At 43.9% G+C, this 22,601-nt stretch overlaps 1 protein-coding gene across 1 annotated transcript; it reads right to left on the bottom strand.

The window, feature by feature from the left end:
• Positions 1-451: 451 nt before the first annotated feature.
• On the bottom strand, positions 452-18,609 carry LOC307136720 (adhesion G-protein coupled receptor G1-like; the record flags this gene model as incomplete). The annotated part of the gene is made up of 12 exons (XM_079833968.1): positions 452-722; positions 3,209-3,492; positions 11,782-11,872; positions 12,263-12,528; positions 12,666-12,793; positions 16,267-16,364; positions 16,455-16,491; positions 16,571-16,684; positions 17,018-17,155; positions 17,224-17,386; positions 17,463-18,391; positions 18,544-18,609. 12 exons carry the CDS (start codon positions 18,607-18,609, stop codon positions 577-579), a joined length of 2,460 nt encoding a protein of 819 aa, XP_079690094.1. The 3' UTR covers positions 452-576.
• Positions 18,610-22,601: the final 3,992 nt, after the last annotated feature.

Raw genomic sequence — 22,601 nt, 5'->3', positions numbered from 1 at the left:
TAGTGAAATAAATCAACTTTTTGATGATATTCTAATTAAATGACCAGCACCTATATACTTTCACTTAAGACAAAACCTACTGTGTTTACGTTTATACTCGTCAAGATGTCAGAAGATCAATCATCCGAAAGCGATTATCGGCCGATAGCGATCGGTAGCCGATCAATCAGAGCACCCCTAATAAATATGACAAGGGAGGCATTGCCTCCTCTCACGTGACTTTCCCTCATTCATTCTCAGTTACCCCCCTCTAAACTTCACCTGTGGACAGTGTCACTTTATAAAAATGTGTGACTTTTACATTTTTTAATGTCTCATCCAGTTTTTTTGAAAAGACACTGCCTCCCTTGCCTCCTCGGAGGCAACACCCCTGATGTACGTGCTAAATTAACTTTTGTTTAAAATGTCTTAAAAGCTAATGATCCCATTATGAGTTATTATATCCCCTCACCGTACAGCATATTAGACAGATTATTATTAAACACACATATTAAACTGTACAGCACATTAAACACAACTAGTATTCTGACCTTCTACTGTTGACTTATCAGCTGAGAGACAACATGGGTTTCTGTCTTAATTAGGCTCATTATAAACATTTTCCACAGCCTTAATTCTGGATTGAACGATGGTTGTGGTGGAGCTGGACCTTTCTGGATCATCTGAGAAATGGCCTTCTATGCCTTTGTGAATGTGGTAGTAATACAGGAAGAGGAAAAACCCTGAAAAAAATCAGAGAAAATAATTTCTACTAATTCTGCCTCCTCAAATACATTTCACAGATTTAAATTAATTTGCATGATTTTTAAACTGTAACCAAACTCCCATTATAAACCCTCTACTGACCTCTTTTGACCTTAAGTGAGTATCTATTACAGCTACTCAGCTAAATCAGGTAACCATTTGGACCTTATCTACACACGCTACTGCCCCACAGACAACACTTTAGTTACTCCATTGCACACCTCAGACCACTTTCTCATCACTCTTAACCTCTTACTAACTCCTAACACAACACACACTCCTCCACAGATCACCTTTCAGCGATAACCTTTCACCTTTAGACAACTTTTGTCCCGTTTCATCCAGACCAGCCAGCACCACCCCCTCTGCCCCCTGGCTGTCTGATGTTCTACGTGAACATCGCTCTGGACTCAGGGCCGCAGAGAGGAAGTGGCGCAAATCTAAAAACTCTAGTGACCTTACTCTGCATCAGTCTCTTCTTGCTTCTTTCTCTGCAAGTATCTCCACTGCTAAAACTGCATACTATCACAAAAAAAATCAACAATTCCTCTGACTCTCGCATACTTTTCAAAACCTTCTCCTCGCTCCTTTGTTCCCCTCCCTCCCCTCCGTCATCAGCTCTTACAGCTGACGACTTTGCATCATTCTTCACAAACAAAACCTCCATTGGCAGCCAATTCACCACACCACAAACTGACACGCACATCTCAACAACCATCACACACACGCTCCCCTCCTTCTCTCTGCTCTCTGAAGCAGAAGTCTCCAAACTAATCCTTTCCTATCACCCTACTATCTGTCTGCTTGATCCTATCCCCACTCACCTCCTTCAGGCTATTTCTTCCTCAGTTACTCCTGCACTCACTCACATTGTAAACACCTCTCTTCACACCGGGACCTTCCCCACAGCATTTAAACAGGCTCGGGTAACCCCACTGATTAAGAAACCCTCTCTAAACCCAGCACTTTTAGAAAACTACAGACCAGTATCCCTTCTGCCTTTTATTGCAAAGACACTTGAGGGAGTTGTGTTCAACCAACTCTCTATGTTTCTTGAACAGAACAACCTCCTGGACAACAACCAATCCGGCTTCAAAAGCGGCCACTCAACTGAGACTGCCCTGCTCTCGGTTACGGAAGCACTGAGACTAGCAAAAGCAACTCAAGATGGGCATCTCAGGAACTGCTCTCCAATGGTTCAAGTCTTATCTCTCAGGTAGGTCCTTCAGGGTGTCATGGAGAGGTGAAGTGTCTAAGTGACATCATCTAGCTACTGGAGTTCCCCAGGGCTCAATGCTTGGACCACTTCTCTTCTCCATCTTGTTGTCATCACTAGGATCTGTCATTCAGAAACATGGCTTTTCCTATCACTGCTATGCTGACGACACTCAACTCTACTTCTCATTTCAACCAGATTATCCTACAATTGGTGTTCGTATTGCTCCCTGACAGACGTTTCTTCCTGGATGAAGCAACATCACCTGCTATTCAACCTTGCAAAGACAGAACTGCTTGTGGTCTCAGCCAACCCATCACTTCATTATAATCTCTCCATTCAGCTAGGTTCATCAACCATAACTCCTTCCAGGACAGCCAGGAACCTTGGAGTTATGATTGATGATCAACTAAAATTCACTCACCACATTACTGCAACAACCCAGTCCTGCAGATTTGCGTTATACAACATTAGGAAGATTAGACCCTTCGTATCAGAGCAGGCCACACAACTCCTGGTCCAAGCTTTTGTTCTCTCCAGACTGGACTACTGTAATGCTCTTCTAGTGGGCCTTCCGGCATGCACTATCCAACCCTTGCAAAATCAAATCAAATTCAAGGGACTGGCGCTCGCCATCAAAGCAACCACAGGCTCTGCACCAATATACCTGAACTCGCTTGTTCAGACTTACACACCCTCCAGAAGCTTACGTTCTGCAAGTGAACGACACCCTTGTGGTGCCATCCCAAAGAGGCATGAGATCACTATCACTGACCTTTTCCTGGACTGTTCCCACCTGGTGGAACGACCTAACTCTATTTGGGCAGCCAAATCTGTAGCCATTTTCAAAAAAACATCTAAAGACACATTTTTCCAGCAGCACCTGACCAATCAAGAATAGTACTTATCATTCTATTCATTTTCTGTCTGTTTATTTGTTTAAAAAATAAAAGAAAATTGTTCTGTCCTTTGTGTTCTCTGCTAGATTAACTGAGACTTGTTACAGCACTTGCATATTGTTGCCCTTGACTGTTTTAGTTGCTTCTATTGCTCTCATTTGTAAGTCGCTTTGGATAAAAGCGTCTGCTAAATGTTAATGTATAACGCATTATGAATTAAAAATATATATGTAAAAATAAATAAATAAAATAAAAATGAATAAATTCAAATAATTTGCTGAAACCTGTTGTGAAAATAAAAGCATTCTACACTAAACCGAGTGTAGTGATGTATGTGATTGTTTCTCACCCTGAAACGAGTTCAACACAGTGAAGATGTAATATGAGGGAATGAGCATCGCTCCATAACTGAAGAACGCCACAGCCCAAGTCAGGCCGAAGAGCAGGAACAAACTCAACACCATCATGAGCTGCTTTCTGAACGTGCTTCTCTTGCCATCAGTCGCTCTTCTACGTCGGGCTTGGACAATCCTAGTGAAGATAGTGATGAAGATTCCAGTCGTGAAGATGAAGACTAAGGTGTAGTAGCCAATGTTCACTATGTAGTGAATGAAAAGATCTGTAATCCAGCACCTATAATTAGAAGAGAGCGAAATATAATTAAGACAATCAGAAGACACTTAAAGTGCCCCTATCATGCTTTTTCAGATATTACCATTCATGTAGTGTGTGTAACGTAGATGACATGGAGCAGACAAAGACAATGGTGAGGAAAACCCAATTGCAGTTTATTTACAATAGTGAACATTTGTGACATATTCCCCCCTCAAAAAGGTGGCTCCAGGCACCCTATACGAACACCCACCCCAAAACCAACAGTCCAGGAGAGTGGTGGAGTGAAGGTGGTCCATAGTGAGGGATGGAGGGCCTGTTAAGGAGAACTGGGCCTGGATCATGTAGCAGAGTCAGCCTGGACTGTGGAACATGGGTGGGCCAGGATTGTGGAGCAGTGACTGAGACCATGAGACGTGGCGCAGTGGTAGGCCTGGAACATTGAGCAGTGGCTGATAGCATTAGATGTGGGGCAGTGGCAGCCCTGGACCGTGGAGCAGTGGCTGAGACCATGATATGTGTAGCAGTGGCGGGCCTGGACCCTGGAGCAGTGGCTGACACCATGAGACGTAGATCAGTGGCTGAGACCATGAGATGTGGAGCAGTGGCTGAGACCATGAGACGTGGAGCAGTGGCGGGCCTGGACCCTGGAGCAGTGGCTGACACCATGAGACGTGGAGCAGTGGCTGAGACCATAAGACGTGGAGCAGTGGCTGACACCATGAGATGTGGAGCAGTGGCTGAGACCATGAGACGTGGAGCAGTGGCTGAGACCATGAGACGTGGAGCAGTGGCGGGCCTGGACCCGGGAGCAGTGGCTGACACCATGAGACGTGGATCAGTGGCTGAGTCCATGAGATGTGGAGCAGTGGCTGAGACCATGAGATGTGGATCAGTGGCTGAGACCATGAGACGTGGATCAGTGGCTGAGTCCATGAGACTTGGAGAAGTGGCTGAGACCATGAGACGTGGAGCAGTGGCTGAGACCATAAGATGTGGAGCAATGGCTGAGACCATGAGACGTGGAGCAGTGGCTGAGACCATAAGATGTGGAGCAATGGCTGAGACCATGAGACGTGGAGCAGCGGCTGAGACCATGAGATGTGGAGCAGTGGCTGAGACCATGAGACGTGGAGCAGTGGCTGACACCATGAGACGTGGATCAGTGGCTGAGTCCATGAGATGTGGAGCAGTGGCTGAGACCATGAGATGTGGAGCAGTGGCTGACACCATGAGACGTGGATCAGTGGCTGAGTCCATGAGATGTGGAGCAGTGGCTGAGACCATGAGACGTGGATCAGTGGCTGAGTCCATGAGACTTGGAGAAGTGGCTGAGACCATGAGACGTGGAGCAGTGGCTGAGACCATAACATGTGGAGCAATGGCTGAGACCATGAGACGTGGAGCAGTGGCTGAGACCATAAGATGTGGAGCAATGGCTGAGACCATGAGACCATGAGACGTGGAGCAGCGGCTGAGACCATGAGATGTGGAGCAGTGGCTGAGACCATGAGACGTGGAGCAGTGGCTGACACCATGAGACGTGGATCAGTGGCTGAGTCCATGAGATGTGGAGCAGTGGCTGAGACCATGAGATGTGGAGCAGTGGCTGACACCATGAGACGTGGATCAGTGGCTGAGCCAATGAGATGTGGAGCAGTGGCTGAGACCATGAGATGTGGAGAAGTGGCTGAGACCATGAGACGTGGATCAGTGGCTGAGTCCATGAGACTTGGAGAAGTGGCTGAGACCATGAGACGTGGAGCAGTGGCTGAGACCATGAGATGTGGAGCAGTGGCTGAGACCATGAGACGTGGAGCAGTGGCGGGCCTGGACCCTGGAGCAGTGGCTGACACCATGAGACGTGGAGCAGTGGCTGAGACCATAAGACGTGGAGCAGTGGCTGACACCATGAGATGTGGAGCAGTGGCTGAGACCATGAGACGTGGAGCAGTGGCTGAGACCATGAGACGTGGAGCAGTGGCTGACACCATGAGACGTGGATCAGTGGCTGAGTCCATGAGATGTGGAGCAGTGGCTGAGACCATGAGATGTGGATCAGTGGCTGAGACCATGAGACGTGGATCAGTGGCTGAGTCCATGAGACTTGGAGAAGTGGCTGAGACCATGAGACGTGGAGCAGTGGCTGAGACCATAAGATGTGGAGCAATGGCTGAGACCATGAGACGTGGAGCAGTGGCTGAGACCATAAGATGTGGAGCAATGGCTGAGACCATGAGACGTGGAGCAGCGGCTGAGACCATGAGATGTGGAGCAGTGGCTGAGACCATGAGACGTGGAGCAGTGGCTGACACCATGAGACGTGGATCAGTGGCTGAGTCCATGAGATGTGGAGCAGTGGCTGAGACCATGAGATGTGGAGCAGTGGCTGACACCATGAGACGTGGATCAGTGGCTGAGTCCATGAGATGTGGAGCAGTGGCTGAGACCATGAGACGTGGATCAGTGGCTGAGTCCATGAGACTTGGAGAAGTGGCTGAGACCATGAGACGTGGAGCAGTGGCTGAGACCATAACATGTGGAGCAATGGCTGAGACCATGAGACGTGGAGCAGTGGCTGAGACCATAAGATGTGGAGCAATGGCTGAGACCATGAGACCATGAGACGTGGAGCAGCGGCTGAGACCATGAGATGTGGAGCAGTGGCTGAGACCATGAGACGTGGAGCAGTGGCTGACACCATGAGACGTGGATCAGTGGCTGAGTCCATGAGATGTGGAGCAGTGGCTGAGACCATGAGATGTGGAGCAGTGGCTGACACCATGAGACGTGGATCAGTGGCTGAGTCCATGAGATGTGGAGCAGTGGCTGAGACCATGAGATGTGGAGAAGTGGCTGAGACCATGAGACGTGGATCAGTGGCTGAGTCCATGAGACTTGGAGAAGTGGCTGAGACCATGAGACGTGGAGCAGTGGCTGAGACCATAAGATGTGGAGCAATGGCTGAGACCATGAGACGTGGAGCAGTGGCTGAGACCATAAGATGTGGAGCAATGGCTGAGACCATGAGACCATGAGACGTGGAGCAGCGGCTGAGACCATGAGATGTGGAGCAGTGGCTGAGACCATGAGACGTGGAGCAGTGGCTGAGACCATGAGATGTTGAGCAGTGGCGGGCCTGGACCCTGGAGCAGTGGCTGACCCCATGAGACATGGATCAGTGGCTGAGACCATGAGATTTTGAGCAGTGGCGGGCCTGGACCCTGGAGCAGTGGCTGACCCCATGAGACATGGATCAGTGGCTGAGTCCATGAGACTTGGAGAAGTGGCTGAGACCATGAGACGTGGAGCAGTGGCTGAGACCATAACATGTGGAGCAATGGCTGAGACCATGAGACGTGGAGCAGTGGCTGAGACCATAAGATGTGGAGCAATGGCTGAGACCATGAGACCATGAGACGTGGAGCAGCGGCTGAGACCATGAGATGTGGAGCAGTGGCTGAGACCATGAGACGTGGAGCAGTGGCTGACACCATGAGACGTGGATCAGTGGCTGAGTCCATGAGATGTGGAGCAGTGGCTGAGACCATGAGATGTGGAGCAGTGGCTGACACCATGAGACGTGGATCAGTGGCTGAGCCAATGAGATGTGGAGCAGTGGCTGAGACCATGAGATGTGGAGAAGTGGCTGAGACCATGAGACGTGGATCAGTGGCTGAGTCCATGAGACTTGGAGAAGTGGCTGAGACCATGAGACGTGGAGCAGTGGCTGAGACCATGAGATGTGGAGCAGTGGCTGAGACCATGAGACGTGGAGCAGTGGCGGGCCTGGACCCTGGAGCAGTGGCTGACACCATGAGACGTGGAGCAGTGGCTGAGACCATAAGACGTGGAGCAGTGGCTGACACCATGAGATGTGGAGCAGTGGCTGAGACCATGAGACGTGGAGCAGTGGCTGAGACCATGAGACGTGGAGCAGTGGCTGACACCATGAGACGTGGATCAGTGGCTGAGTCCATGAGATGTGGAGCAGTGGCTGAGACCATGAGATGTGGATCAGTGGCTGAGACCATGAGACGTGGATCAGTGGCTGAGTCCATGAGACTTGGAGAAGTGGCTGAGACCATGAGACGTGGAGCAGTGGCTGAGACCATAAGATGTGGAGCAATGGCTGAGACCATGAGACGTGGAGCAGTGGCTGAGACCATAAGATGTGGAGCAATGGCTGAGACCATGAGACCATGAGACGTGGAGCAGCGGCTGAGACCATGAGATGTGGAGCAGTGGCTGAGACCATGAGACGTGGAGCAGTGGCTGACACCATGAGACGTGGATCAGTGGCTGAGTCCATGAGATGTGGAGCAGTGGCTGAGACCATGAGATGTGGAGCAGTGGCTGACACCATGAGACGTGGATCAGTGGCTGAGTCCATGAGATGTGGAGCAGTGGCTGAGACCATGAGACGTGGATCAGTGGCTGAGTCCATGAGACTTGGAGAAGTGGCTGAGACCATGAGACGTGGAGCAGTGGCTGAGACCATAACATGTGGAGCAATGGCTGAGACCATGAGACGTGGAGCAGTGGCTGAGACCATAAGATGTGGAGCAATGGCTGAGACCATGAGACCATGAGACGTGGAGCAGCGGCTGAGACCATGAGATGTGGAGCAGTGGCTGAGACCATGAGACGTGGAGCAGTGGCTGACACCATGAGACGTGGATCAGTGGCTGAGTCCATGAGATGTGGAGCAGTGGCTGAGACCATGAGATGTGGAGCAGTGGCTGACACCATGAGACGTGGATCAGTGGCTGAGTCCATGAGATGTGGAGCAGTGGCTGAGACCATGAGATGTGGAGAAGTGGCTGAGACCATGAGACGTGGATCAGTGGCTGAGTCCATGAGACTTGGAGAAGTGGCTGAGACCATGAGACGTGGAGCAGTGGCTGAGACCATAAGATGTGGAGCAATGGCTGAGACCATGAGACGTGGAGCAGTGGCTGAGACCATAAGATGTGGAGCAATGGCTGAGACCATGAGACCATGAGACGTGGAGCAGCGGCTGAGACCATGAGATGTGGAGCAGTGGCTGAGACCATGAGACGTGGAGCAGTGGCTGAGACCATGAGATGTTGAGCAGTGGCGGGCCTGGACCCTGGAGCAGTGGCTGACCCCATGAGACATGGATCAGTGGCTGAGACCATGAGATTTTGAGCAGTGGCGGGCCTGGACCCTGGAGCAGTGGCTGACCCCATGAGACATGGATCAGTGGCTGAGTCCATGAGACTTGGAGAAGTGGCTGAGACCATGAGACGTGGAGCAGTGGCTGAGACCATAACATGTGGAGCAATGGCTGAGACCATGAGACGTGGAGCAGTGGCTGAGACCATAAGATGTGGAGCAATGGCTGAGACCATGAGACCATGAGACGTGGAGCAGCGGCTGAGACCATGAGATGTGGAGCAGTGGCTGAGACCATGAGACGTGGAGCAGTGGCTGACACCATGAGACGTGGATCAGTGGCTGAGTCCATGAGATGTGGAGCAGTGGCTGAGACCATGAGATGTGGAGCAGTGGCTGACACCATGAGACGTGGATCAGTGGCTGAGCCAATGAGATGTGGAGCAGTGGCTGAGACCATGAGATGTGGAGAAGTGGCTGAGACCATGAGACGTGGATCAGTGGCTGAGTCCATGAGACTTGGAGAAGTGGCTGAGACCATGAGACGTGGAGCAGTGGCTGAGACCATGAGATGTGGAGCAGTGGCTGAGACCATGAGACGTGGAGCAGTGGCGGGCCTGGACCCTGGAGCAGTGGCTGACACCATGAGACGTGGAGCAGTGGCTGAGACCATAAGACGTGGAGCAGTGGCTGACACCATGAGATGTGGAGCAGTGGCTGAGACCATGAGACGTGGAGCAGTGGCTGAGACCATGAGACGTGGAGCAGTGGCTGACACCATGAGACGTGGATCAGTGGCTGAGTCTATGAGATGTGGAGCAGTGGCTGAGACCATGAGATGTGGATCAGTGGCTGAGACCATGAGACGTGGATCAGTGGCTGAGTCCATGAGACTTGGAGAAGTGGCTGAGACCATGAGACGTGGAGCAGTGGCTGAGACCATAAGATGTGGAGCAATGGCTGAGACCATGAGACGTGGAGCAGTGGCTGAGACCATAAGATGTGGAGCAATGGCTGAGACCATGAGACCATGAGACGTGGAGCAGCGGCTGAGACCATGAGATGTGGAGCAGTGGCTGAGACCATGAGACGTGGAGCAGTGGCTGACACCATGAGACGTGGATCAGTGGCTGAGTCCATGAGATGTGGAGCAGTGGCTGAGACCATGAGATGTGGAGCAGTGGCTGACACCATGAGACGTGGATCAGTGGCTGAGTCCATGAGATGTGGAGCAGTGGCTGAGACCATGAGACGTGGATCAGTGGCTGAGTCCATGAGACTTGGAGAAGTGGCTGAGACCATGAGACGTGGAGCAGTGGCTGAGACCATAACATGTGGAGCAATGGCTGAGACCATGAGACGTGGAGCAGTGGCTGAGACCATAAGATGTGGAGCAATGGCTGAGACCATGAGACCATGAGACGTGGAGCAGCGGCTGAGACCATGAGATGTGGAGCAGTGGCTGAGACCATGAGACGTGGAGCAGTGGCTGACACCATGAGACGTGGATCAGTGGCTGAGTCCATGAGATGTGGAGCAGTGGCTGAGACCATGAGATGTGGAGCAGTGGCTGACACCATGAGACGTGGATCAGTGGCTGAGTCCATGAGATGTGGAGCAGTGGCTGAGACCATGAGATGTGGAGAAGTGGCTGAGACCATGAGACGTGGATCAGTGGCTGAGTCCATGAGACTTGGAGAAGTGGCTGAGACCATGAGACGTGGAGCAGTGGCTGAGACCATAAGATGTGGAGCAATGGCTGAGACCATGAGACGTGGAGCAGTGGCTGAGACCATAAGATGTGGAGCAATGGCTGAGACCATGAGACCATGAGACGTGGAGCAGCGGCTGAGACCATGAGATGTGGAGCAGTGGCTGAGACCATGAGACGTGGAGCAGTGGCTGAGACCATGAGATGTTGAGCAGTGGCGGGCCTGGACCCTGGAGCAGTGGCTGACCCCATGAGACATGGATCAGTGGCTGAGACCATGAGATTTTGAGCAGTGGCGGGCCTGGACCCTGGAGCAGTGGCTGACCCCATGAGACATGGATCAGTGGCTGAGACCATGAGATTTTGAGCAGTGGCGGGTCTGGACCCTGGAGCAGTGGCTGAGACCATGAGATTTTGAGCAGTGGCAGGTCTGGACCATGGATCAGTGGCTGAGACCATGAGACGTGGAGCAGTGGCAGGCCTGGACCATGGAGCAGTTGCTGCTGGGTTCATGAATTTTAATCATGTTGTTGATTTGCTGAAATCAAAACAGTGAAGATAATAGATGAGCCCCCAGAGATTTCCGTTTGCACATTAGTCCCGCCCACTACCGCATATCTTATGATTCTTCTTAAAAGCTGAATAATTCCAAATTAACTCTTGTTGTTTTGACAGGAAAATACAACAATTCTGCGTGGTATGTAACATTCTCTCTCTTTGCGTGTGAGAGAGAAACACAGCGCTCTCTCAAAGTGACGGCGAGTTGTGCGCCTTCACACTAGAGTTTACGGTACATCAGATACAGGTGTGGCGCATCCATTGAGCTGAACTGAACTAGACTCTCTGAGTGTTCCGGGAGTGAAAATATATCTATGCTCAACTTATTCTTAGCCTCTTAGACATAAATTGGCGAGTAAAAAAGCATATATTAGCCAATGGCTAATGATGGATATTGTTTAGTCGCCCAGAGTGAAGATGTACTCGCATTGTCCTTAGTTGAACTAATTTGCATAGTGTCACCCCATTGGCTGCTGGCCTATTATTCATGTCGAGAAGATGCTGTTTTCTGCTGCCAAAGCAAATCCTTTTTGATGAGATTGATACAGTAAAACCCATGCCATCGTTACTGTTCCTATCACTGGCCATCAAGAGCTGAGCTTAAGATATGATAATGAGCGTTTGGTTTCTGACCAATCACAGCAGACTGGATTATCTGACTAATCAGAGCACAGCAGCTCTCAGAGGGGTGGGGTTTAGAGAGACTGAATCCTTGATTGAACAGTTTCAGACATTGAGAGAAAAGAGCTGATGCTGCAGTGGATATTATTTGTTTTTTGACCTTGAATGCATGTCAATCTGTTGTAGGAGACTCCAAAACAAAATTAGGAACCTTTAAAGTTCTATAGTAGGCCACTTCAAGCTTCATTAATTCATATATTTGTGACATCAGAACAACTTACATTCGTGTGTTTTTTCCAGATGTTGTGTTTATAATAACTGTTTTATATCCTCCTATTGAAGCAACAGCTATGACTATTGGAGCTGGAAATGCTGAAAACACATGGAGATCAGGGTTATTATAGTTCACTAAAGCCAAAACCATAAAAACATTTGCATTAAATTAATCTTTCACTGAAAATAAATATTAAAAATATATATATATTTCAGCCAGTTGCCAAGGCAACATTCCTCATATTCATTTAATTTAATTTAATGTACTAATTACTAAAATTCATATAAAAATACCACTGATGGAGACAAGTAATGAAGGCAAGCTGCTCAAGTAAAGGTAAAAAAATGCATAAAAGTAGCATGTCAGTAAACTGCCCAATATATTTTCTTTTTCATGTGAACGGTTTACAGTCTGACTTGCTGGTTTTTGTTTTAAAAGGTTTTATTTTAAGTCAACAGTAGAATAAGTAGTTTTTCCATATAACTCACTCCAGCCGCACACAGTGATCTTCCTCATGTAGTTTGTGATGGTGACGTTCTGTCTGATGAGCCATAAGTACATATGAAGAGCTTGAATGAAGAACCAGGTGAATGTAGCCAGCATGGAGTAATGCATGAGCAGCGCTATGAAGACGCACGCAGCCTTGTCTTCTGTGTTGGCCACGCTCTCGTTTGACAAAAATGATAAATTCAGGAGAAACAAAGCCACAAACATGTTCATCAAGATCTTCGTGGCCTGGTTTGATTTGGCTTTCCTGTTAAAATATGAAAACAACCTGTATTTGTAACATGCATTTATGCCCTTAGCAGACGCTTTTATCTAAAAGAGGAACAAAAGCGATTGGTCAAAAAACTAACAGTAACTATATGTTATATTATTAAGATACTCTACCTTAACAGGAAATGCATGAACAGAGCGACGGACATAAAAAACATGGAGATGCCGCAACCGATAGAAGTGATAAAGCTCAATGATTCCACATATTGTGCTGTGATGTTTGTATTTACATCTGGAGGAAACTGAGAGATCAGAGAAAACACAACAGAAACAACCATTTTAAAGAATCTGGGGCCCTATTCATAAAACATCTTAAGGCTAAAAGTAGCTCCTAACTTGGCGATTTAGGAAATACTCTTAAAAAATAATGTTTAGGACTACTAATTATTTTCTGTAAGAGTATTTCACAAAGCATTTTAGCGCTAAAACCAGCTCCTAAATCTGTGAAAAATTAGGAGTAGTCAAAAGGACTCCTAAGTCACTAAGACCAAATCACAAACAACCCTAATGGCTGTTGCCAGCAAGCCGTCTCCGCAATCCACCCAAAAACATTGTACAACATTGAGGCAATAGAGCCTTGGGTGCTGACCCTTTTCTACATAAATGCAATAAATATTTTGATTTATAGATTTTAATCTGCAATGACATAATATAAGGTTATTTTATGTATAGGCAATTTGCATTGAATGATCACACTTACAAATGATCGTATAGAGTAAAAGAGTAAAATGAGGCAATTTGCTGTTCTGTCCGAGTGGATCGAGGGCTCTGAGCTCAGAATTTAGCCCAAACCCATGCAGAGTATTCCCCAGATCCCCGGCTGGGCCAAAAGTGAGAAGTGGTGGAGGGATGCAGAAAACTGTTGAGGTAACTAGATGAGTAGGCTATGTGTACTGTATATATGCCTCCTCTCAAGCTGATTAGATGGTGCTCCACCTGAACTTTGTTTATAAAACACTTAATTTGTCATTTGAATTCTGCATTCTCTAAGAGGCTGACAATTTCTTTATTTGCATTTAGCAACATTCTTATTTTAACCCTCTCGAGTCGGCGGTCGTACCGGTGCGATCGGCTCGCTTTTTTTCTTATCAGTGCCAAAGAGACTCAAATAACTCTGTCGTTTTTTATCATTCAGGCAAGTGTTACACATCATTATAATCTGCTAAGTTTCTTTTTTTTTTAGTACAGCCACAATAAAAACAAATTGTTGTGCTTTTTGCAAAATAAAGAAATCAAACATGATGCGCGATCTGCAGCCTCTCTGTCAAAGACGTTCATTCAGATAGTCTTCAGAAAATTACATTATACACTAATGCGACCAGGCCCACGAAGCATGCATTCTATTGAGATTCAAATACTGAGGCTCCGGAGACGACGCCGACACACACATCAGCTCAAACAAACACATCAAGTACTGCATTCCTACTTCAACTACATCGTTTTGAGACACGTTTAATAATCCTGGAATAATTCTCCATGAAAAGCTGTTCATTTCTGAAAGCAACGATCCACCACTGTGTGTAAGTAGGCTAAGTTTACTCTGTTAGCATCTGTGAATATTAAACGCAAAAACCTGCGCGAGGACGCACTGAAGCTTTCTTTGTTTAAATTAGCTCAAAATTACTGTCAGATGTAAGTAATTACCTTGACAAACTATACATCATTTAAAAGATCAAGCTTCCATTTTTGACCTCTGTTTTAATCTCAAAGTCATATAGTGACAGTAATTTGTTAATATGTGTCAGGAGTTATGAATATGAAAACCGCGTCAGTACCTTTGATTGTAATATGAGCGTCAGCTGCTCTCATTCATAAAAAACTCCTCTATTCTCGTCATGAAGACTCACGACAAAACAACATCCCTCAGGGCTTTTAGTTCAAAAGTGTGCAGATGAGGAGAAATATTGATAGATTCTCACATGTCTGTGTCAAATTTCTATACAGAGAAGTGTTATTACTTCAATCGCAGATGTAATCATTATGAGCGCTTGATACTCTGATGTGTTGTGTTTTCAGTTCATACTGGCAGCCGGAGGGCACTCCGTGCACACGTAGTCCATATATAGCACGCTGAAGAAGATACCATGTGACATTGACATAAACAGCTTCCAGAAATCGCTGTAACATGCAGATAGACACGTTTGAAGATAATAAACACACAATCGTGACAATATATGGTTTATCTGTGTTATTTATACCATGTTGGGTGTTTTCATAATAGATTATATTTATAATTCAATGCTATTCAAGCTTTTATAATTATGCAGAATATTGTAAAATGATATATTTTCTGTCTGATTTTTTGATCCAAAGCCAAATGAGATCACATAAGGTTATTTAAAACATTTGACTTGTGATATAAAGAAAGTTTGGAGTAAAAACATGTGTTTGATCTAATTAGCTAAATGTTGTGTTTTAATAAATTGGTGTAATAAATTATGTTTTAAAAAATCATAAATTGTTGTGGCAGATGATAATATAGATTGTTTTAAGTTATCTGGTCTACCTTTATGAAGCAACTCTGCACTGTGCCCAAGCAGAATTTCCCCTTGGGGACAATAAAGTTAACTAACTAACTAACTAAGCAAAAACTCACTTCATTTTCATTTTCCCCCCAGAAATTTTTACTTATCTAGTAGTAAATTAATCTTGATTTAAGAATTTTAAATATTTGGATTGGAAACAAGAAAAAATACCAAATAAGAAGAGCATTTTTTGCAGTGTAGTCAAATCTTCTGATCATTTAAAATATAAAAGGCCTTTGTTGATTACATTCCAAATAAAATAAACTAAAATATATATATATTTCCTTTGCTCTGTTGCTCTGTCACATAGGCCTACCTGAAGCTCATTCATTATGCAGCTAATTATGCAGCTCATTATGCAAACTATTATGTCATTTTGTTATCTCAGGTGTTATCTCATCATTATTCATTAACTATCACGTCTCCTCGCATATTGGCTTTGTGAAGAGAAACTGTCTTACAAATTTTAAATCAGTGTATTGTTTTATGTGAATGAGTAGGCTCAATGATTCTCACAGCAGTTTAAAGAAAAAACTCTATGCAAAAACACAGGAGTCAAAAGTCTTGGGAACAGATATCTATTGTGTGTTTTGAGGCCTTCATTTTAAAACAAATTCTTTTTTTTTTTTTTTAAATCATGCATAAACATTTTTATCTAAAAAATACAAGCATGTAGATACATGTTGCTCACATATTATGGTAGCCCAGTTTGTGCTGAATACAGTGTAATTACACTTTTGCCATTAATGTGTTTATAAGCAACTGAAGAAAAAAACACAAATGTCAGAGCATGTCTTAACTTCAGAGGGTTAAAGTCTGTTTTTGAATATGGCAACATCATGATACCTACAATATATTTTTTTATTAAAACACTGACAGAGACCCCACCCCTTTCAGCCAATCACTGTGGTCATAGTTAATAAGCGTGTGACATCATCCATATAAATTGCTGCTCTGGTCTCAGCAGCTTTGTGAATAGGTTTTAAGAGAAAACTCTTACTGCTATTTAGGAGAACTCTTAGTGGTAAGATAAAATGTTTTGTAAATACGGCACCAGATCTTTGCATTTTAAATATATATATTTGTTATGTTTTTTTAGTCATCTTGTACAGATTTATTAGAATATAGACGTGGACTAATAGGCTCTGAATTCATGGGGTGTTTAACTGAAACTCTGAGAAGCTTCTCACCATCAGCACTGCAAAGAACGTCAGATGTGAACACGAGCAATTTATGGTGTTGTTGATTTGTTCTGTCTTGCAGCCGGATGTCATCCATGTAAGATTTCCTTTGAAGAAAAGAGTATGACGAATTAAATATATAAAATACATTGGGTTTGTTGATGGAAACTTATCAAAACAGCCATAAATAAATGTACCTTCGCCATCCCAAGATCTGCAGGACGCCTTACCCACCTGTAAGAAATTTTTTATTTTGGTTTTACAGTGTCTGATTATTATATAAAAAAAAGTTTCACAACAAAACCTTCCTTACCAGCTCTTTCTTTGTAAAGAGCATTTCAATATTGTTGGTAAGGCTGGAGATATTGGCCTCCATCGTTATTCCATAAACCTCATTGTTCAAAACAGAGTAATTTTTAGTTTCATCCTAAATAAGAAATAGAGAAAATCAAATATAAACGTGTGAATACAATAGATATCAAGAGACATTTGTTCAAAGGTCACCCATAAAGTGTATTTTATGCTGTTATTTCACTGCAATACAAAAGTAGAATTTTTGAACTCTTTAGCAAAAAGGATAAAAACACCATAAAAGCATCATAACAGTAGTGCATATGACATAGTGTACTAATATCCAGCTCTTCTGAAGTCAATACGAAGTCAGTTTGTGTCATGATGGTAAAAAGATTAGTGAAAATGTTTTGGGTGAACTATCCCATAAACTTTCCTTAAAATGTTTTTTTTTTTTAATTACGAGTACCTTTCCCATGTTTCTGAACCGTAGAATTCCAAGTAACGCACTTCCATTGTTTTCAAGTCGAGATTTATTAAAGGCCTCGCTGGGAATCTTTACAGACCAGATCATTTTTGTGTTCTGGTCACTTTGACAGCCAGCAACCTGTAAAAAAAAGAATTATCATCATAAACTAGGAATCATATAATGTTTAAATGTTTCTCAGGTCTTACGTTTATCCTGTTCAGATCTGAAGAGTAACATGTGTCTCTGCTTTCTGTGTTCTCATCTTGTATGTGAACAAGACCAATAACATCCCCCATGACAATGCGTGCATTGCTTATATTGTTGGTTTCCATCTCTTCCATCTTAGACTCCAGATTGTCCAAAGATTCTCTGCAAAATTTAATAATCACTCTGTATTCAGTAATATAGCTTTAATTTTAAAAGTCACTGGTAACCGCACACTTACGATGCTTTTGAGGGATTAATAAATCCATCCTTGTCTTTTAGATCATCTATAGTTAGATTGTAAGTTATCTCGGGTGTTGTGGTAGATGGACTGCTAGTGGTGGTGTGTGACAGTGATGTGAAACTGGTAGATGGACTGTTAGTGGTGGTTTGTGACAGTGATGTGAAACTGGTAGATGGACTGTTAGTGGTGGATTGTGACAGTGATGTGATACTGGTAGATGGACTGTTAGTGGTGGTGTGTGACAGTGATGTAAAACTGGTAGATGGACTGTTAGTGGTGGATTGTGACAGTGATGTGATACTGGTAGATGGACTGTTAGTGGTGGATTGTGACAGTGATGTGAAACTGGTAGATGGTCTGTTAGTGGTGGTGTGTGACTGTGATGTGAAACTGGTAGATGGACTGTTAGTGGTGGTGTGTGACAGTGATGTGATACTGGTAGATGGACTGTTAGTGGTGGATTGTGACTGTGATGTGATACTGGTAGATGGACTGTTAGTGGTGGATTGTGACAGTGATGTGATACTGGTAGATGGACTGTTAGTGGTGGTGTGTGACAGTGATGTAAAACTGGTAGATGGACTGTTAGTAGTGGATTGTGACAGTGATGTGATACTGGTAGATGGACTGTTAGTGGTGGATTGTGACAGTGATGTGATACTGGTAGATGGACTGTTAGTGGTGGATTGTGACAGTGATGTGATACTGGTAGATGGACTGTTAGTGGTGGATTGTGACAGTGATGTGATACTGGTAGATGGACTGTTAGTGGTGGTGTGTGACAGTGATGTGTAAGTAGTTGATCTTTCATTAACACAGATGACACACTTCCATTCACTCCCGTTAAAATACAGAAGGTATTTGCTTTCTTCTTTTCCTTCAACACAAAGAAATAAACAAGAGATGGATTTTAATTCCGTATATATCTGTGCATTTGAATCTCAGATTGAAGTGATCTAATATATTGTGATGTTTATTCATAAACCTATACATTGTATTGTAATTTCAGCATGCATATTCATCACAGTTGGGGGGGGGGGGTGTATGTGATGAAAAGAGTAACTTACTGTATCATTACCAATAACCAATGCAGAGAAGCAAAACCGCACGAGGAGGCTGCGGGCTGTGGCACACAAGTAGTCATGTCCGTTTATGAATGATTCGTCACTCTGACTGCGTTTGCTCAAATAGTTATTTGAGATATAATGTTTGGTATAGATAAAATAAGCCCTCTTTATACACGTTGTGTTGTGTGTTCACCCATACGCAGCAGTGATATACTGTAGATTAATTTTACTGACTTGACGACTTCGAATTCCATTGTCATTTCGTTCATTTAAACATATTGGTAGTTAAAATATAATTTTTCAATGGCTAATTTCTCCGAACACATCCACATATGCAATCTTTGATCATATCCCAAAATTAGGAAGTCATTATAATGCAGCCAAAGATAAATTATGACCAACCCAAAGAAAGAACCGTTCATGAGCGACTATCACAGAGATGGTGTTTCACCACAGAGATACCTGAGAAAAGATACAGGTTAAAGAAAATATTTAATTTCAATCTTGTTCACGTATAGCGATAAATAATATTATTCTGTCCAATTATACAGTATTAGATGTTTGTTTTTAAACCATAAATAAAACAATCATGACTATATTGCCTGTGTTTGCAAAGAGTCCGCTAACAGAGGAAAGATGAAGGCTACAAAATAACATGTCAAATGTTGTCAAAGGTTTAGTTTTGCTTTTAGTTTTTAGTTTTGCTCTAGCTACTGGAGTTCCACAGGGCTCAGTGCTTGGACCACGTCACTTTTCCATCTACATGTCATCATTAGGATCTGTCATTCAGAAACACGGCTTTTCCTTTCACTGCTATGCTGATGGCACTAAACTCTACTTCTCATTACAACCAGATGATCCTACAGTTGTTGTTCGTATTGTTGCCTGCCTAACAGACATTTCTGGCTGGATGAAGGAGCATCACCTGCAACTCAACCTTTCAAAGACAGAACTGCTTGTGGTGTCAACCAAATCCAGAACTTCATCATAATCTCTCCATTCAGCTAGGTTCATCAACCTTTACTCCTTCCAGGACAGCCAGGAACCTCAGAATTGTGATTGATGATCAACTAAAATTCACTGACCACATTACAGCAACAACCCGGTCCTGCAGATGTGTTTTATACAGCATTAGGAAGATTAGACCCTTCCTGTCAGAACAGGCCACACAACTCCTGGTCCAAGCTCTTGTTCTCTCCAGACTGGACTACTTTAATGCTCTTTTAGTGGGCCTTCCGGCATGCACTATCAAACCCTTGCAACTGATCCAGAATGCAGCAGCAAGGGTGGTCTTTAACGAGCCGAAGACAGCGCACGTCATGCCTCTCTTCATCAGTCTGCACTGGCTACCAATAGCCGCTCGAATCAAATTCAAGGCACTGGTGCTCGCCTACAAAGCAACCACCTGCTCTGCACCAATATACCTAAACTCGCTTGTTCAGACATACACACCCTCCAGAAGCTTGCGTTCTGTAAATGAACGACGCCTCGTGGTGCCATCCCAAAGATGCATGAAATCACTCTCAGGGACCTTTTCGAGCAGCCGAGTCTGTAGCCATTTTCAAAAAACATCTTAAGACACATCTTTTCCAGCAGCACCTGACCAATAAAGACTAGCACTTAACTATTCTATTTATTTTTCTTTTTGTTTGTATATTTTATTTTAAAAAAAGTGTATGTGTACTGTACAATGTGTACTCCGCTAGATTAACTGAGACTTGTTACAGCACTTGCATGCTGTTGCCCCTTGTTTGTTTAGTTGCTTCTATTGCTCTCCTCTATTGTAAGTCGCTTTGGATAAAAGTGTCTGCTAAATGACAACATTTTGACTTTAATAAATTGAGCATGCATGATCATATTACAGATACATTATTTTTCCTAAGTTGATTTGTGTTAGGCCCATCTGTAAGATTATGCAGCAAATTAATTAATTAATTTTTTTACATTTTTGTTATCAATTTGTTTTGAGTAATATAGTGTCAAGTTTACAGATGCAGAAAAGTGCCTAGATATTAAAAGTGTGTTATGTCATCACGGCTCATTATCACAATACAATACAAGATTACTTGTCAAATAAATAAATTAACTTATTTTACTTGGTAACAGTTCTAAAAAGCAGTTTTGTGTCGTATGATGTAATGCTTCTCCCCACCTCAAGGGGGATCTAGGGAGGTTTCTGAAGGAAAGGCTATCCTTTTAAGAGAGACGAGTAAGAGTTTAGTAGAGGCCGGCCCTGTCCCAAATCGCACACCTGTGCTGCGATCCAGTTCATTTTTATTATGCCCTTCACTCGTTAACTTCCCTCCGTCTCGTTCACTCGGATGTGCGTCATTGCTTACGTTGCATGAGTGCCCACTACTGGAGGAACATTTGCAATGGACTGAACTGGAACGTCCTAAGCCTATGGGGACGTTTGAATCCTACACTTCGAATCCTATGGAGTTGATTTATTATTACATTTTTTCCATTACGAAATTGTTTAATGTAGCATTCTATATTTATATTGGTGTATTAGGGTTGTTTTAAATGTTTTTTATAATAATACAAATATCATAGAGTTGTTTGTGATGTCGAGTGCCCCCTTTGAGGTCGATATGCGCCGATATCTGCCGAGCGTGCACTGTACGAGTACGCAGCAAACTTCTTCCCGGTAGTCAAAGCAGCGTAACGTCATGAAAGTGCGGACTCAGAGGAAGACCGTGAGGGTTTAGGGTGCCATTTGGGACAGGGCCGTACTGGCATGGCTTTGAGTGTTTGCTCAACTTGGCAATGCATGAGACCCTATTATGAGGAACCTCTTTGTTTCTACAGATCAGTGTAAGTTTTGTATATATTTTGTAATTATAAGTTTGTTTTCTGTGTTCAATTGCATATTAAAATTTTTGTTTTGCATATTTGTTCGGATGGTTTTATTTCGGCCTCATTCATCGAACAAGGACACTTCATCTGGACTATATGATCTTGTTCTACACCTTTGATTATTTTGACATTTGGTTATGGTTTGGGACACTGTATGTTGAACTTCTATTTGAGGACTTACATTGAACTGTTGGAATGTGGTAAGATAATCACTTCTTACCTGACTGTGTGGGAGTGGTGAGAAATTGACTTTATTTCTGATTGAACTCAACATGTTGTGGTTGGGCTGAAATGCATCAAAATGTTGTGAATTTTCTTTTCTTTGAATGTAATCTTTTGTTGATATTATTGCTGTTTGGGATGTCTACTATTTAAACCTTTAAATATATTCTTCTCTGCTCTTGGATGAATGGATCCCCTTCATTTGTATATGTGACCAAAATAAGAGTGTTACAACTTCATGTGTAGAGAGTGATACAGTACATGGCTAAATAAAAATGACTTTCAATAATCCAGAAAATAGGTTAAAGAGGTAGTTCACCCAAAAAGAAAATAAAAACACCTAAGAATGTATCTAACCCTCATGTTGTTCCAAATCCCTGTATTAGTTAGAATGTCGCGAACCAAACCATTTCAGTGCTTCTTCTATGTTCAACATAAGAAAGTCATATTTGGAACAACATGGGGGTGAGTAAATGGTGATAGATTAAAATGTTTAGATGAACTACCTATTTAACTAAGATAAATGTTAACGTGCGCCCCCTAAAAGCATAAGTGGCCCCTGCCTGGGTTACCACGGTCTAGAACCGCCACTGCTCCAGAGCAGTTCTCTCTTCTCAGCGTCGCAGAATTGGTGCATTTCTTCTGTGATTCAGGTTTATGTATGTTTTTTTTTCTCTCTAAAATTATTCCTGTGCTTTAAATCATTTTATTTAATGCAAAAAAACATACAGGGACAAAATGTGTCACCTAAACAAGTGTTGCTTCTGTCTTTTTGCGTAATTGAATCGCCTGATGCCTTTCATAAAACACATTACTTTATTCTAGTGATGTTAACAGTGACACCAAAGCTCCGAAGCTTGTGTCCAAAAAAGAAACGATTTTCAGTGAAGCTTTGTATCGATGCTTGTTTCTTTCTATCAAAATCACGTGACCAATGACGTCCGAAGCTTCGTTTCACACACACCCACGTGACTGCTTCGTACTCTGA

Source organism: Gobio gobio (assembly GCF_949357685.1).
Source record: "Gobio gobio genome assembly, chromosome: 13".
In the NCBI taxonomy this organism is placed as follows: domain Eukaryota; kingdom Metazoa; phylum Chordata; class Actinopteri; order Cypriniformes; family Gobionidae; genus Gobio; species Gobio gobio.
This window is presented reverse-complemented; position numbering and strand designations above follow the sequence as displayed.